Raw genomic sequence first — 15247 nt, forward strand, 5'->3', positions numbered from 1 at the left:
TCCTTAGCACAGGATTGCGGGACAGGGGGCTCAGAACTTTCCTGCAGGTTTTGAGCAGATGCCCCCGGGGTGGTCTCTGGGAAGAAGCGGCTCTGCTGTGTCAAACTTTCTCGGGGTGCGGGGTTTAACCACTTAAGGGCTTTGCTTCCATGGAAATGGGGCACAGGACGAGAGGAAAGAGCCTCAGGTTGTGCTAGAGGCAGCTTAGATCGGACATTAGGGAAAATTTTTTCATGGAAGGGGTGGTTAAGCATTGGAACATGCTGCCCAGGGAAGGTGATGGCATCACTGTCCCTGGGAGTATTCGAAACAACACGTGGATGTGGCACTAAGGATGGGGTGATGCGATGGCCCTGCCAATGCTGGGATAATGGGGGGATCTTAGGGGCCTTTCCCAGCCTGAATGATCCCATCACTCTCTGGTTATGTGCTCCAAGCAAGTGGCTGGGCTGTGTGATGGTGTGTTTATGGGAAGTGTATGTAAGTGTAGCCAGGGAAGGCTCCTGATAAAATTAAATTGGGTGGGTAAGGCAGAGGGTTCTGGGCAGCCTGACACCAGGGATGGTACCTGTGACACTCTGGCTTTGGTGTGGTTTGGCTTTCATCAGTATTCAGAATTGACTCACCCTTTTTTTTCCTTTTCTGATCAGGGAACCTGCACAGCTGAGAGTGCATTAGTTAGGACAGCGAAGGGGTATGCACCCAAGATTCCCTTCTGATTTCAGCAGAAATTCCTTTTTATAAAGACATATGAACTTTCAGCATGGTCAACTGGTGTCTGTCCTTGCTTCTCTCTACCCCACTACTCCATCTTCTCCCCTACTATGGTATGTGTGTGTGTGTGGGGGTGTTGCACTTGAGGCTTGTAACTGGGCTATTTCGGTGCTCACGCCCAAAACTGTGATCCAGAAACTTACCAGTAGCTTTCACACACATTCCTTGTCCCAAATTTACTTCTTGTCCGTTTATGAACTAGCCATGTCGTATGTTCAGAATTGTATCTCCCAAGTTTACAGAACAACTGACATTCCCTCTCTGAAGCTGGGTAGTCATCTCTGCTATCACAGCAATTCCTGCATTTTTTTTTTTGTTCTCTCCCTTGCATCAAGAACAGCATCAGGGATGTTGCTGAATTTCATGCAGATGTGTTTTCTAATGGGGTAACATTGGTAGCTTATGCTGCTGCTCTGACAAAGATCTTTATAGCAGGAGAAATAAAGGGTCTAAAAATGATAAAGGTGTTATGTCCCAGTTTCTGAGCACTGTGGTAACCCTACTGTGGTGCTAACCCAACCAAAAGTCCCCAGAAAGAAGGAAAATTCTATTTGCCCCCATTTTCAAGATCTGGAATGAAGGCACATTGCAAGATCAAGTAACTTGCCAAGCCATGGCAGGTGTTCCCAGCCAGGGAAGAATGCTCTCTTGATCTTAGTGAGCCTTGTTGCCACAGGATGATGCTTTTCTCATGTAGCATCCTGCACAGCTGAGGTGACACAGGATTTCATGCACCAGTAACTTGGAAGTAATACACAGGAGCACACATCTCTGAGAGAAAAGTTTCAGTTCTGTACTTTCCCCCTTTTTATCATAATGCAAAATCAATCTTTTTTTGTTTGTTTGTTTTTGTGGGGTTTTTTTTGAGGTGCATGCAGCTTGTCATGGTACTAAAGAGGCATGAACTCATCAGGTTTGTGTGTGTAAGGAGGAGTGGGTGTAGCAAGATGGCTGCAGCTCTGAATGCAATCAGATGGCAAACTGCTTGCTCTAGTCAATGGGATAAGAGTTCAAATGCCTCCTGAACACAGCAGTAAAAGGCTTTCCGTACAGCACTGGAAATGGCTACCACTTTTTCTGGAGGAAAGGAAGAGCACCCATTACAAAATCCTTTCCCACCAGTCTGCTGCCTTGGGTAGTCCTTGAAACTGCAGGAAGTAGAAACACTTTTGAACTGTCAGCCTTCACAGGAGAGGTCACCTCAGGAGAGGTTTCACCTGATCAGTTTGGAGGATCTCTCCAACTTTGCAATGAAATTGTAAAAAACAAAAAGGAGGGGGTGGGAGTGCAGCCAGCTGATGGTTTGCAGTGAATGCTGCAAGCAAACATGCAGCTGGCTGACAATTATCATTCATGTAGCTCTCTAATTGCTGAAATTGTCTCTGGTATAGTGCAGCTCCTCAGCTCGGGACTGCAGGTACAAATAAGACCTGTGTGAAGGAGGACAGGTGGTGCTATAATCTGTATTTTTCTTGTGGCAAAAATGGCACTTCCTATAAATATAGGGGGAAAAAAAAGTAGATTGTTCATCATGGTAAAATCTTCATATGGAAAGGTTTTACCTTAGGGTAATAAGCACTTAGCAGTGTATTAGTGCTTTTTCCAAATCTCTTGTGGACTTAGACCCTACAAACTAAAATTCCCAGTATCTGGCTCAAGAATTATAGATGTTAATGTCTTTTGGGCTAATAGGAGTTTTCTGCAACTTTTCTGGGTTTTGAATTGGATTAGAGATAAAAAGGAAGGCAGGGTTGTAGTTGGCAGAGAATATATTTTAGATCATTGGTTATCCCAAAAGGACAAGATGTAATTTGTTTTAAAGCAGTTTTCAGAATTTAAAATGATCCATCAAAAGGCAGTAAAAGTTCAAATTTGCATGAAAAATCTGCAGGAGAAATTGATGGCAGTTCAGCCTAAAGGCAGAATGGCCTTGCTAAAACCCTAAGTAGATAAAACAGAAGAAAAATATCCCATTTCAGAAATATATTCATATATTTAATGAGGTTACCCTGCACAAAGTCCACAGTATTTTATTGCAGAGAGTAGCTTGGAGCAATGAAAGTAACATCCAAACCCTCATTAGTAAGCCTTTACCATATGGCCAGTTTTGTCTTTTGTGCATCCTACGCCAACTCACCACACTATTACGTGTTTGTCTTACATGCTGAGATCTGTACAAACTGAAGGAGATTGCCAATCGATTTTTCAATACCATGAAGGTATCTTTCCAAATACTTGAGGGCTGCTACAGAATTGCTGACTTATATCAACCACTGATAATGATTTGGTTTTAAGTAGAGACCATTTATAATCAGGATTGTGTGAAGTAAACAGAAAGATCTGCAGCAGCTTGAGTTCTAGAGACACTTATATAGACTATGTACACACATGAAAATGAGCTATATATGGTTTATATAGTTCAGCATACAATGTCCTGTTGATCTCTGCATTTTATGTGATGCCATATTATAGAAACACCTTGTAACACCTCTGGAAATGAAGAGGTATAACCACCCAATTCTATGTAACCATAAACATTTCAAAAATTAGTTTAGTCCAAGATCACATGTACCAGAAGAACAATTTATCTGATTCCTAATTTTTCTTGCTGAAAGCTGTCTTTCATTCAGTCTGGCAAATGACGAAGAAAAGGCTGAACTTCTCAACTGTAAATGACATCCCTTAATGCAGGTCCCAGGGTAATGTAATACTCTTTACATGGTGAGAGCACCATCATGCCTCTGGGGAAGGATCTCAAATCACTTTTCAAGTATTACAGCCCCCCAGTACTGTTCAGAGATATTTATGATACATGACAGAGACCTTCATTTTACAGATGAGGAATCTGAGGTGCAGAACATTTAAAAATCTTGAGCAAGAAAATGAAATGAGATACTGGAGGAGGAAAGAACATAGAGTCATTGATTTTTCAGTCCTGTGCTTTAACAGCTAGAAAATACTCCTCCTCAGAATAGGGAAGGAAACAAAATAGGGGGGGATATGGGAATAAGAAACTAGAGGTGTTGTATGTAAGAATTAAGAGTCATTGGCAGAGTGGTGTATGACATGTAAGGGGAGATCACAGTAGCTTCCAGATGAAATACACCCACAGAGGGAGAGATGTGTAGCCTGACAGGATAAGCTCTCAAATGAAGTGTCAGCCATTACATGGAAATGTGGATTTGAGATCTGTCAGTTTGGACATCTCCAGACAATTTATACTCATGACCAAGTAATACTGGCTGCTGCTCAGAATCTGATCAGCTGAAGAAATGTTTACAAGCAAGTGTGAATGATGGCACTGCAGGATAAAGATGGGGCAGAACTGAATGTGCTGGGGAGGCAGCCCCATGCATCTTGGCTATCCCACTGCCTTCATTTAAGAATACAAAATCATCAGTCAAAGCTGATCCTATGGAAGTTACCTTTAAAGGACAATTACCTGCAAACTCATTTAAAAATATGTATTTCTTAACCAAAACCCCTTGCTCACAGGGGAGGATTTCCAAAATATTCAGCACTGGCCCCAAACAACTTCTTCAGGAACTAGCAGCAAGAATGTTTTCAATTCAATGGGAGTACAGCTCATCCAAAGTTGTGCCTTTTGGACAATCCCACATAGATTATTTTTTGTTAATTTTTCTCCTTAGTTTCTAACAACTCAAACACAAAAAATAACATTGATCTATTGATCTAATTTTTTCACTTGCATACATAAATATTTCCATGGAAAGCATGGAAAGCGTAATCCACCACCATTCTGTTCTTGCGTGTCTTTTTTTTTTTTTTTTTTTTTTTTTTTTAAGATGGTTTCAATATTCTTTTGGAAAAAAACAGTTTTTCTGTCACACACAGGTGATCTGTGTGAGGATGAATTTACAAATCACTGCTTGTCACAAAATCAGGCTGTGCAAAATTTAATTTGGAAAATGTGCCACATGGAGTTGGATACTGCATGTGAGTTTTAAAACACAGATGAAACAAAATGAGAATTCCCAAACAGAAGAGATTATAAATTTGGATAGCCAAAATACATCCTGTTTGAATGCCAGCCAGTCTGTTTGGATTAAGTGGGCATGTTTTAAGACATGCAGTCCTGATGGATATGGTCTCCAAGCCAGATGTCTTTACAGTTATGGTCTGAACACCTTGTAACAGCTGGATTTGTCAGGCTTTTGAAAAATTACTAGTCAGGTCACAGACTGAGGGGGCTTGTTTGGGTGTCCATGTCATAAGGTGCTAACATTAGAAATGCCCATGCTTCAGGTCAGGTATCTCTTGAAACACTTTATTACCCTTCCCTTGGAATATGGAAGTTGAAAGCAGGCAGCCTTGTGGCAGAGAGAGAAATAAAGACAACTGCAAAACTGTGTTGTTTTTATTTTAAACATGCAAAATACAGTTCATGCATCTGCCATTTTGAAAAATCTCTCAGTTCATAGCAGATTAAACCAAAGACATTTTGGCTATCGACTCTCAATAAATATTTCAAAATGCTTTACAGTGTAAATATAAGAAATTTAGCAAAATTTCAACAAACCTGTATAAAAACCAGATACAGATAACTTTTTATTTCAAGGCAACATGCTGTAATGTAAAGAGTTCACTTTTTTTCTGGATTTTTTTCCTCATAAAAAGTTTTCAACAATACAACTGCTTAACAGATTTAAGCCTTTAGGCTACACATGCAAAAAAAAAAAGTTATTTTAGTTAAAAATCACCAAAACGTGCTATTTTTTTTTGTTTTCTTTTTTAAATACTGTAGTTGTAGACAGTAGCATTTTTCTTTTTTAATTTTGTAAAAGAGTGCAGGCAGGTTCATGGAGCTAGTGTCCTGGAAGACTCGTACTCTGACATACATTTTGGTTTTATCCCTTTGCCATTGTAATAGTCCACGACTTGGTTTGGAACTTCAGCCAAAACGCTTTTTGCTAGAGCAGCTGGGGATGCCTGCAGGAAATGGTAGAAAAAACAAGCATTAACCTGGCTCTCTGCTAGAAGTGCCATGGGTTTTAAAGGCATTGGTGCCATGAGATCAAGGGAGGAAGTATGTTACAGAAATGGAAGGCAAAAAGGACTTAAAGTGAATCACACTATTGCTTTTTTATGAGTCAGTTTAGGTGTGGAGCTGTAGCTGCCTAAAAGTACACTAAAGCCAAAAGTGCTCTATGTGACTTCAGGTCCATTTGCACTATTTTTAGTTCAGGCTAGCTGAACTTCCCTCCACTCTGGGAGAGCCCCATATCACAGTAAAAATCTGCAAAGACTTCATTCATCAGTGTTCAGCAAGGAACCCTGCAGAGCTCCAAGCTGAACATGAATGAACAATGCTGTGAAAGGCAGGCCTTCATCACCATTCTGCTCTTCAGATTCTGGCATGGTATTTTAATGGCTGGGAATGTTTTTAATTCAATAAAAAATACTTTTTTTAAAATTGGAATTAAACTGTGGTTACCAGAAAGGTTCAAGGCTTGGCGGAGGCTTTAAAGCTCTTCCTAAAATGTGAAAATGGGCGGTATTAACCAGACTTAAGAACTGATGACCTTGAAAGGTAGAGATGGATATAGGGATGGCCAGTGGCTTTCATCCCAGGTAGGGAGGAGGGCTGCTCCTCAATGCAGTGAGAAACCCTGCTCTCCATCAACAACACAGAGTTGCTGCCTCACTCCTTGACAATGCTTCATTTTAAGCAGAGGGGCCTGTGGATGTTTTGTGGGCAACCGTTACCTGTGTGTGCTGCATGGATATTCCTCATTCCCTGAATTCAGCAGTGACAAAACTGGACTCATTCTCCCATGCGCCCTCTTGAACCCATGTTTTGGATTTTCTTGTTTCTAAGTGTTTGGGTAGAGCTGCTTCCAAGTCCTCTGGAACCAGCCTGCTTGGCCATGTTCCTTTTGAGCCCACCACAAAAATGCAGCAAAAGTGCAAACACTTAAATTTCATTTTGAGAGGTTTAAATTGATGTGGTTTATCTCCATAGACTGCAGACTGCAGCTCAGACGATGCATGGGAACTCAACCTGTGGCTGGATCAGACTTCTTCTGCACACCAAGTACTTTTTCCCAAATTAATTAACACTTCTCTCCTCATTATCCATTGTGTTATCAGTCAAGTTTCAAACTTATCCTGTTACAAAGCAGTTGTATTGACTGTTTTTTGACTTACTCTGTTTTGTGAGGTGATATCCTTATCCTTACAGAGTCTTAAAATTTGGTTTACATAGAAAGGAAACAATGAACTACTTGTAGGCAGGCTAATCCAAGGGTGAAGAAAGCCCCAGGCTGTTAGAAATTCCAGTATCAAATAAAAAGATAATGCTAACAAAACCAGAAACAGGATAGTTTTTTTTTTCCTCCTGTATTTTTGTATTTTGACTCATGTATGGGATTAGTAACAAATAAAATTAACTGCTGTTTCCCTACTGTGACATTTATATCAAAATATTTGTGCAGCCAAAAAAGCCTGGAACATTTCTGCATGAAGAAACTGGCAAAGCATAAAGCATACTTTATGTGACAGTGCAGCAAGTATTCTAAGGTATTGCACAGTAAAAGAACCCATTCATTTTAATCCTGAAAATTGAATTGCATGGTTTTCCAAAGTTGCCCTAGTCTTGCCTAAATCTGTTTTATAGAATCATGGAATGATTTGAATTGGAAGGGACCTTAAAGTTCATCTAGTTCCAACTAAAATAATCAGGAAATACCCCTTGGAATCACACAAATGGCTGATTTCTACAATGCTATTGAAAATTACTGTTTTTTAAAATCTCTTTCCCAGTGTGTCAAAGCTGTACATACCGCAGCCTGCCTCTGTGCTCTCTTACCAAACATACAACCCTACACAGAGGGAAAACAGGGAGTAGGGGAAGCACCCTGAGCCAACACTGCACAGTGCTGCATTGACATCAGCTTCTCTGGATCTGTGTAGTTCACATGTTCTGAACTTTGGGCCAACAGCATTCACTGCTGTGCATCATCCTTCCTCCACCACTTCTCTCTTCTGACACCACATCCATTCCTCCTGAATGAGGGGTCAGCCCTTCAGAACAGGCTCTATCAGATACACAGCTGAATCACTGCCACTTCAGGAGTCCTCAGCTGAAAACCTTTCATTGAGGTTTAAATGAAAACATTTATTGTGCCCACAGGCTCACAGGCAATATGTGTCCCTGGGGTAGCTGGCTTGGCTCAGTGCTTCAGTCTGAGCATGGGCAACTGTTGCTTTACTGAGTTTCATCATGTCAGTGATGAACGAACCCAGCTTGGGGTTGGTTTCCTCTCTGATGGTTTGGATCACCTGTACCTTACATAGCTTTTGTGGTGGTAAAGCACTCTCATTTCCAGATCAGATGGTTCAAAGAAGCATTTTTATAAGTGAGAATTACACTCAGTAATTTCTAAGCTAAAACACAGACCTAGTTCATCAGTGTTGTGTAAAGATTACCTTTGCTGGGTCTTTAACATAGATGAGACATTAAATTAATGTTTTACTGTAATGTTTTCTCCACTGCTTGAAGAGCATTCTAGCAATAAGCACCTCAAGATGAATAGTTCTCAACTGATAGCTGATACACAACAATGAGATCAGTCAGCAGTAGGAAAATAATCCCCTCTGATTCCATAATTGGTATGTATTACAAATGACTGTTGGTTCAGTTCTATAGCTTCACAGTGCTTAACCTTTAACTACAATGCACAGTGCAAAACATTGCTCCTTGCAGTGGTTACGAGCTGTGCTTTGCATATTCCTTTGTGATGTGTGTTATGAAAGTCACATCTGTTAACGTTTGTGATTAGATACAATGCAGAATGGAATACAACCTACCCGTGGCATCAGAGTTGTGTCCAGTAAATAAATCATACATCCCAAAGGCAGAAAATTACATTTCTTAAAATATGACTGTGAATGGATTGAGGCAGGAGAGTTTCTTCAACTGCGTTTCAGTGACGGAGCATCGCTGTTCTACAGTTTCAGGTGAAGGACCCTCACATTACTGGGGTGGTGATGATTGCAGAGGGAAAAAAGTCACTTACATTCAGGGAAAATATGTTTCTTTTGTTTTTTATGTTCCCCTTTAGCGAATGACGTATGTCACCCACTATACAATGGGACATTTTTTTAAGTGTTAATGGTTACCTTGATTTTATCAAGCCTCTACAACTACACGATTTGCCAAGAGTCATTACAGTTGTTACTGTTCTTTTTACAGCTTCAAAGATATTTCTTAGAGAGAAAAAGCTTAGATGTTTTACTGAAGTTCTTCTGCTGCACTGTATCGTGTAGGAGATTAGACCCCCTAAAACAGAGCCTGCTGTCTACACTGAGTCTTAAGCAAGTAAAACACTGGTGTGGATATAAGATTTTAGGCAAGTAAATAACTGATCGAAATGTGTTAAATGCCTGGATGAGTGCTGTGCAGGCTCAGAACCTTCTCTGAAGTAAAACTTATAAAATAAAAGGGATTCATTCTATAGGTTATTTTTACAACTCCCTTCTCCCCCCTTTCATTTTCTCAAAGGGGAAGGTTCTGCACAGATTATTTTTGATCTCTTTGGATAGATATGAGATTTTGAGTTCCAAGCTGACCTGAGAATTAGAAGTAATGAAAAAAATATTGCTTGGGTTGACTCCCAAGAGAATTTTGGTTTACTCTTCTCGCAAAACAAAAAATGAATGCTCACATATAACATTTTCTTCTCTCCTTCTGTCATTAATAGATATAATATGGATTTAGGAATAAATGATTTATCAGAAAGACCTATAAACATTACACAATTTGATTTTTAATCTTTCTAAAAAGATCCTTCAACTTTTTTTTTCTACTTAATAAATTAACACAAGGTACATTGTCAAAAGGAATAGGATTTTTACCTAAATATGCATTTTGCTTAAAGCTGTGAAAAGTAATGCTGATGTACGTATGTATGTAAATTCTTGTGTTCAGTCAGAACTGATCTCCCAATTGTGTTAAATCTGCATTCCCTCTGTGGGGAAAAATAAGTTTGAATCAAAACATCACACTCATTTCTCCCATGGAAAATTATTTCACTAGCTGATGTATGGTCCTTTGTTTGTGCTTAGTAAGCAAGGAAGCTGTGAATGTCACTTTGTTGAGAAAGAGAGATTATTTGGGATATGACAATAAAGGAATTCAATCAGAAGTGGCTTTTTTTATGAGCACTCATCCATTACACTGACATTTGTTGAAAAGCTGAAAGATCGCAATATACAGGCTAAATATCAGGTTGCATAAGATATATTAACTTTTCTGATAGAGCAAATATAAATCTATCTCTACACCTATATTGTCTTTGCTACTGAAAGAGGGAGAAAAATATCACTATTTAATAAGAAGAATACATAAAGATTGCTTTCCTCTTCCAGTACTGGGGAAGTTAACCTAAATAAGCTAAGAAATAATGTATGCTTGTCATTTGTCCAGTGCCAGCAATAACAATGCCATAGGTTCAGTCACAAGTTAACACCAGGGGAACAATATATTTAGAGCCCAGAACTGCAACTGCCAGCATTAATCTATTAAATCCAAGATGATTTTAGCTTTATTGTAAAATACAAAGTGAAACTAAAAATAACTAATGTAGCTGGCTTTGCCAGTTCCTTGCTGAAGAAAACATTTTTTCACCTAATTAAAAGTAGCTCTCCCACTAGCCCATAAATAACTCAGCTCTGGACGCTTTTCCAATGACTACAGTGCAGCACAATGCACTTGTGATTATGTGCTGAAGGAATCACAAGCTGTGAGGTGGTTGTGCTCATGCTTTGATTCAGCAGGTAGGTAGGTAGGTGACTGTGTGCTCCTGTCAGCACAGAAATGTGCCTGTCTACAACTCAGTAGTCAATCTGCAGCCATTTGGCATGGTGGTACCAAATTAATAGCATAGGGTGAGTTTTCCCTCCTGTGTGCATCCATGGCTTACATAAAGCTAGAAGGAAAAGAGGAACAAGTTTGTTTCTCTTGCACCTCAGTAGCATTTGTGAAAGTAAGAAATGTGTCTAGATCTAAGGCAAATATTGCAAAATTGCATTTTGAAATGAGAAAAAAAGAACAACCCTTGCAAAGAGGAAAATAAAGGTATTTGGAAGTAGCAAACAGGAAAAAAAGCTCTTGTGGTGACAGAAATTCCAGGAAAACTAAAAGAGAAGCTAAACTACAAAAAGAAATGTAAGCAGTGGAAAATCATATGCAGATCAAAACCAGCCCAGAACTGAGAACTTGGCTGTGACATATCCAAATCTAAGGATCTCTAGCTATGGGAGTAGATTGAAAAGAGCAATCTCATGAGGAGAATGAGTCAGTTGCACTGTGAGGTAAAGAAATTCTCAAATCAAATACTGAGGATATCCTTCCTAGACAGAAGAAAAAAACCAGCCTGGAGAACCAAGTAAATGGTTCAGTAAATAACAGAAGTGAGAGAAAAGAAGGGAGAGAAAGATGGAAAAAGGGAAGGAAAGGGATGGGATCAGCATTGCAGAGGAACATAATGCATGTCTCCGTAAGGAGGAAAAGGGCTCTGAAAAACCCCTCTGTGTGTGGGAAAGCTCCTTCTGCTGGTGAACACTCTGTCTACCCTGCTGCTGAAAAGTCCCTGGAACAGATGGTACAATGTAGGGCAGGTGAATGAGAGGAAAAGTTAATGACCAAAGCTTTACTTTAGATTTGGCATTTTAATGCTGGTTCTGTTCCTTTCTTTCATACAGAGTGCCTTCTGCACGACACTTGCCTCAGTCAGCTGGCTGAGGGCAGAGGGAAGCTCTCAGTAATGCCACTTTCTTGCCTGTGTTCTTGTACAAAATTTGGGAAAGAGTTTCGAGGCAACCAGGATGCTGTAGGTGGATAGTCCTGCATTTGAGAACTCGGAGTCCAAGCTCAATAAAGAAACAGCCTACTGGGGAATACTGTGAGGACAAATTCAAAGCCATTTCATCTGCCTGTGGAAATGAAGGAATGGAAAGCAGAATACAGTAGTCCTAATAGAACAGATGCAAAAGAGAATGCAAAACAGACATCATGAAAAATTAGGCAGGGAAAGTAACCAAATTAAATCAGGGAGAAAGTGGAAGCAAGGACTGGCACCACAAAAAGCATATGGATTCTGCTTCATCTCTTCCTTTCCCAGCCTTGCCAACTCACTAATGGAGCACATTACATTCTGATTCCTTTTTTCCCCCACTATCTCTGACACAATAATGCTATAGACTTAGTCAACACTTCGTGCATATGCAAAGTTAAGCTCAGCCTCATGAATCATTCACTCTACCCATTCACCCTTCTGTGGCAGGGATGGAAAAATCAGCTTACATGTTTGAAGTTCCTAAATGGCACAAACTGGACGATGTCTCGAAGCACAGGCTCGCCCTTGGGAGACCTCAGGATGCCATCATCCCCATCCAGCATCTGCATGTCACTGAAATCCGCGTTGCCCACGCCGACGATGATGACTGACATGGGGAGGTGGGAGGCATGGACGATGGCCTCTCTGGTGTCTGCCATGTCGGTGATGACACCGTCCGTCAGGATCAGCAGGATGAAATATTGCTGGAGTTGTTGGACAAAAAGTGAAAAATTATATCATTAGTTATTATTCCAAAGCTGCTTAACCTTTTAAGTTAAAAGTATAAAGGTGTTTCTGGTAACTCACTCATGGACCTTTTTAAAGAGAAAAGAGCCTTTATATTCACTATATAGAATTTTCTGTTCCAAGCTCCTCAGCTACTGATTTCTCCTTTGCAGAGTAATGGGGTCCCTGAGGACAGCAAGGTAGGAATATATCCATCTTCCTATTCTTCATACTGAGCACCAAAGAGAGGTTTTCTCATTCTCCAGAGAGCAATTTGGTGAGCTTGTCATTTCTTTCCCAAAACTCCAAAGCCCAAAACTCTGAACTGGGATCATGACCTATGACACTTCTTCACTTGGTTGTGGTTAAGAGTGGCCCTTACTTGGCTCCTTTGTTAGAATTGTTAGGCAGCTGGAGTAATTTAACTAATGTACATTAATAGGAAAGAATGAACAAATCATAGGATTTGGTCACTCTGCATGAGCAATACCAACACACTAAACATCAATAATATTTATATATGTACAGTGGTATAAACTCAAGCTGTTCCAATCATCTTGCCCTGCCACGAATAAAACAAAACTTCATCTTGAACATTCATATTATGAATTGTTTTTCAATTAGAAAGGGGGAAGCTTAGGCATAGAATAAAGGAACTTATTCACTAGAAACAGCACTGGGAATAGAGTGAGCCACCTCAAGATTAGGTGGGTATGGAAATTCAAACATAGCAGTTCCCCATTTTAGGACTGGGACCCTAAGTACCATCAAGGTTCTGGAAACAACAGTGGAATCATAGAATGGTTTGGATTGGAAGGGACCTTAAAGATCATCTAGGCTGAACAGATGATGAGGCAGTGACAACTTCCACTAGACCAGATTGTTCAGAGCTCCATCCAACCTGTCCTTGAACACTTCCAGAGATGGAGTAACCTTAGCTTCTCCAGGCAACCTGTTCCAGTGCCTCACCACTCTCACAGTAAAGAGGTTTTTTTTATAATATCTAATTTAAAGTTGTCCTCTTTCAGTTTGAAGCCCTTTGTTCTGTCACTACGTGCTCTTGTAAATATCAGTCACAAGCCCAGACTCGTGAACAGAAATATTTGGTAACTGCTGCCCTAATAGGACTTAAAAAAGGCCCAGCACATGAAGAAAGCTTAGAGAAAGCTCTAGGGCAGGCGATGAGGTACATGCCAAAAAACAGCTCTATTCTGTTCTATACTTAGGCACTTTTCGTGCTGCACACGTGCACATGCAGTCTGCACAATGTCTCTTCTCTCTTACATCCTTTACTCCCCTACAGCACTGCTCTTGTAAATAGCTCAGATCTACTTGCTCACATATTCCCTCCATTTCTCTTGTTCTCCATTTCTCTCATTCTGTCTTCAAGACAGGATCAAGATAAACCTAGTGCATCTCAAAGGTGTACATTTAAAACATGATCTATGTGTAAGTCTTTTAGCCCAAGAAATCTGTCCTGGGATTTTTATCAGGTGCAGGCTAACAGACTTGTCTTCCAATTTTTAAAAGGTAAAAATTACTTCATCAGTAATAAGAAGCTAAAAGTGTATCCTTACCATTTTCAAATGAATAGTTGGAAAAGTCCCCTAGGTGAACAGAAAAAATTTAGTACAGCCTCTGCAGGGGACATGAAATTGGATAGCTTGAGTAGGGAATTCATTGAACTCATCTCCTGGTACAACCAAGACTTTTAGGGCTTCAGTGCTCAATTTTTATAACCTTAGTGGTGCCATTTCTATTTCCACAGCAAAGAACTGGGTGTGCTACAGTAAAACAGCCCTAAAAGCAGGAAATAGATCAGTGGAGAAAGAGTTTAAAGCTGTGACAATCGAAGCTTTTCCAGCTGACACAGGTTTAAGCTGCCTTCTGTGAAAGGAGTTATAAAAACTGTGAAGTTGGTTTTTTTTTTTTTTTTTTTTTTTTTTTTAACTGCATTAAAAGGCCTTGTTTTCATGGCCTACAAGAGATCCATCATAGACAAGAAAAAAAGGCAAACACAGCTTTTTTCCCTTACCGAGGCCTCCTTGGTGTTGGTCTCCTCTGATGCAGATTTTGCCACTTTCTGGATGATGGGAGCAATGTTTGTCGGTCCGTACAGCTGCAGCTTGGGAAGGCAGCTCTGGTAAGCTTCCACAACTCCTTGTATTCCTGGCATGAAAAACCAAAAAAAAAAAAAGAAAAAAACTTGGAGCACATTGCCAATATCAGGCTTGTTTAAAGTGTAAATGAAAGGTGGGTTCTTAATGAACAAATTAAAAATACTACATGATTAGCAAGGACTAACAACTCCAGATAATTTCCAGGAATCTGTCTCTAGCTGCCTTGAATCTAGTTTGTAGTATATAATTCATTATACCATGCTTCTCCTTCCCAGCAGCTTTTAATGCATATTTTTCAAGTATGAGCTTGCAATCCCATAGCTTCCATTCTTGTTGGTTTAAGATGTGGTAGCTTCCTGACCAACAACTAAGATTCATGGTGAAAGGCTAGACACAAATTAAGAAACACTTCCACACTTCTTTCTCCTCTTCAGATAAGTATTTTTGTTTATCATGGCAGTTGCCAACACATTTGTCCTTTGTACTTATGCCCTAAAGCTGTTAAGGAATTCAAAACATCTTTTTAAATACCTGACTCACCTGTGCTAAGAAAGTAATTTTTCAGGGTTAATTTGCATAATCACTGACAGGTTGAATTTGACTATGACCAAAAGCTGTGAAATCTTGGAAGAAACAGCAGGATGCTTTGCAGCCTACAGAAAAATGAGCTTTAGCTGAGAAATTTTGATGGAGAACTACCTATTTTTGGCTTTTTCATTTCAAGATACATAGTCAGACCAGGGAGCAAAGACTTCTGCTGACACACTT

General features: G+C 39.9%; 1 protein-coding gene across 1 annotated transcript in view; it reads right to left on the reverse strand.

Moving 5' to 3' along the window:
* Positions 1–5388: 5388 nt before the first annotated feature.
* CPNE4 (copine 4) overlaps positions 5389–15247 on the reverse strand; it is a 175571-nt gene continuing 165712 nt past the window's right edge. The window contains exons 13-15 of the mRNA XM_083857455.1: positions 14395–14528; positions 12101–12337; positions 5389–5724 (exon numbers count right to left, since the gene is read on the reverse strand). Coding sequence (XP_083713581.1) covers positions 5593–5724; positions 12101–12337; positions 14395–14528 — 503 coding nt within the window. The 3' untranslated portion in view covers positions 5389–5592. The remainder of the gene's footprint in view (positions 5725–12100; positions 12338–14394; positions 14529–15247) is intronic.

The sequence above is a fragment of the Zosterops lateralis genome (assembly GCF_965231275.1).
Source record: "Zosterops lateralis genome assembly, chromosome: 1".
Taxonomy (NCBI): Eukaryota; Metazoa; Chordata; class Aves; order Passeriformes; family Zosteropidae; genus Zosterops; species Zosterops lateralis.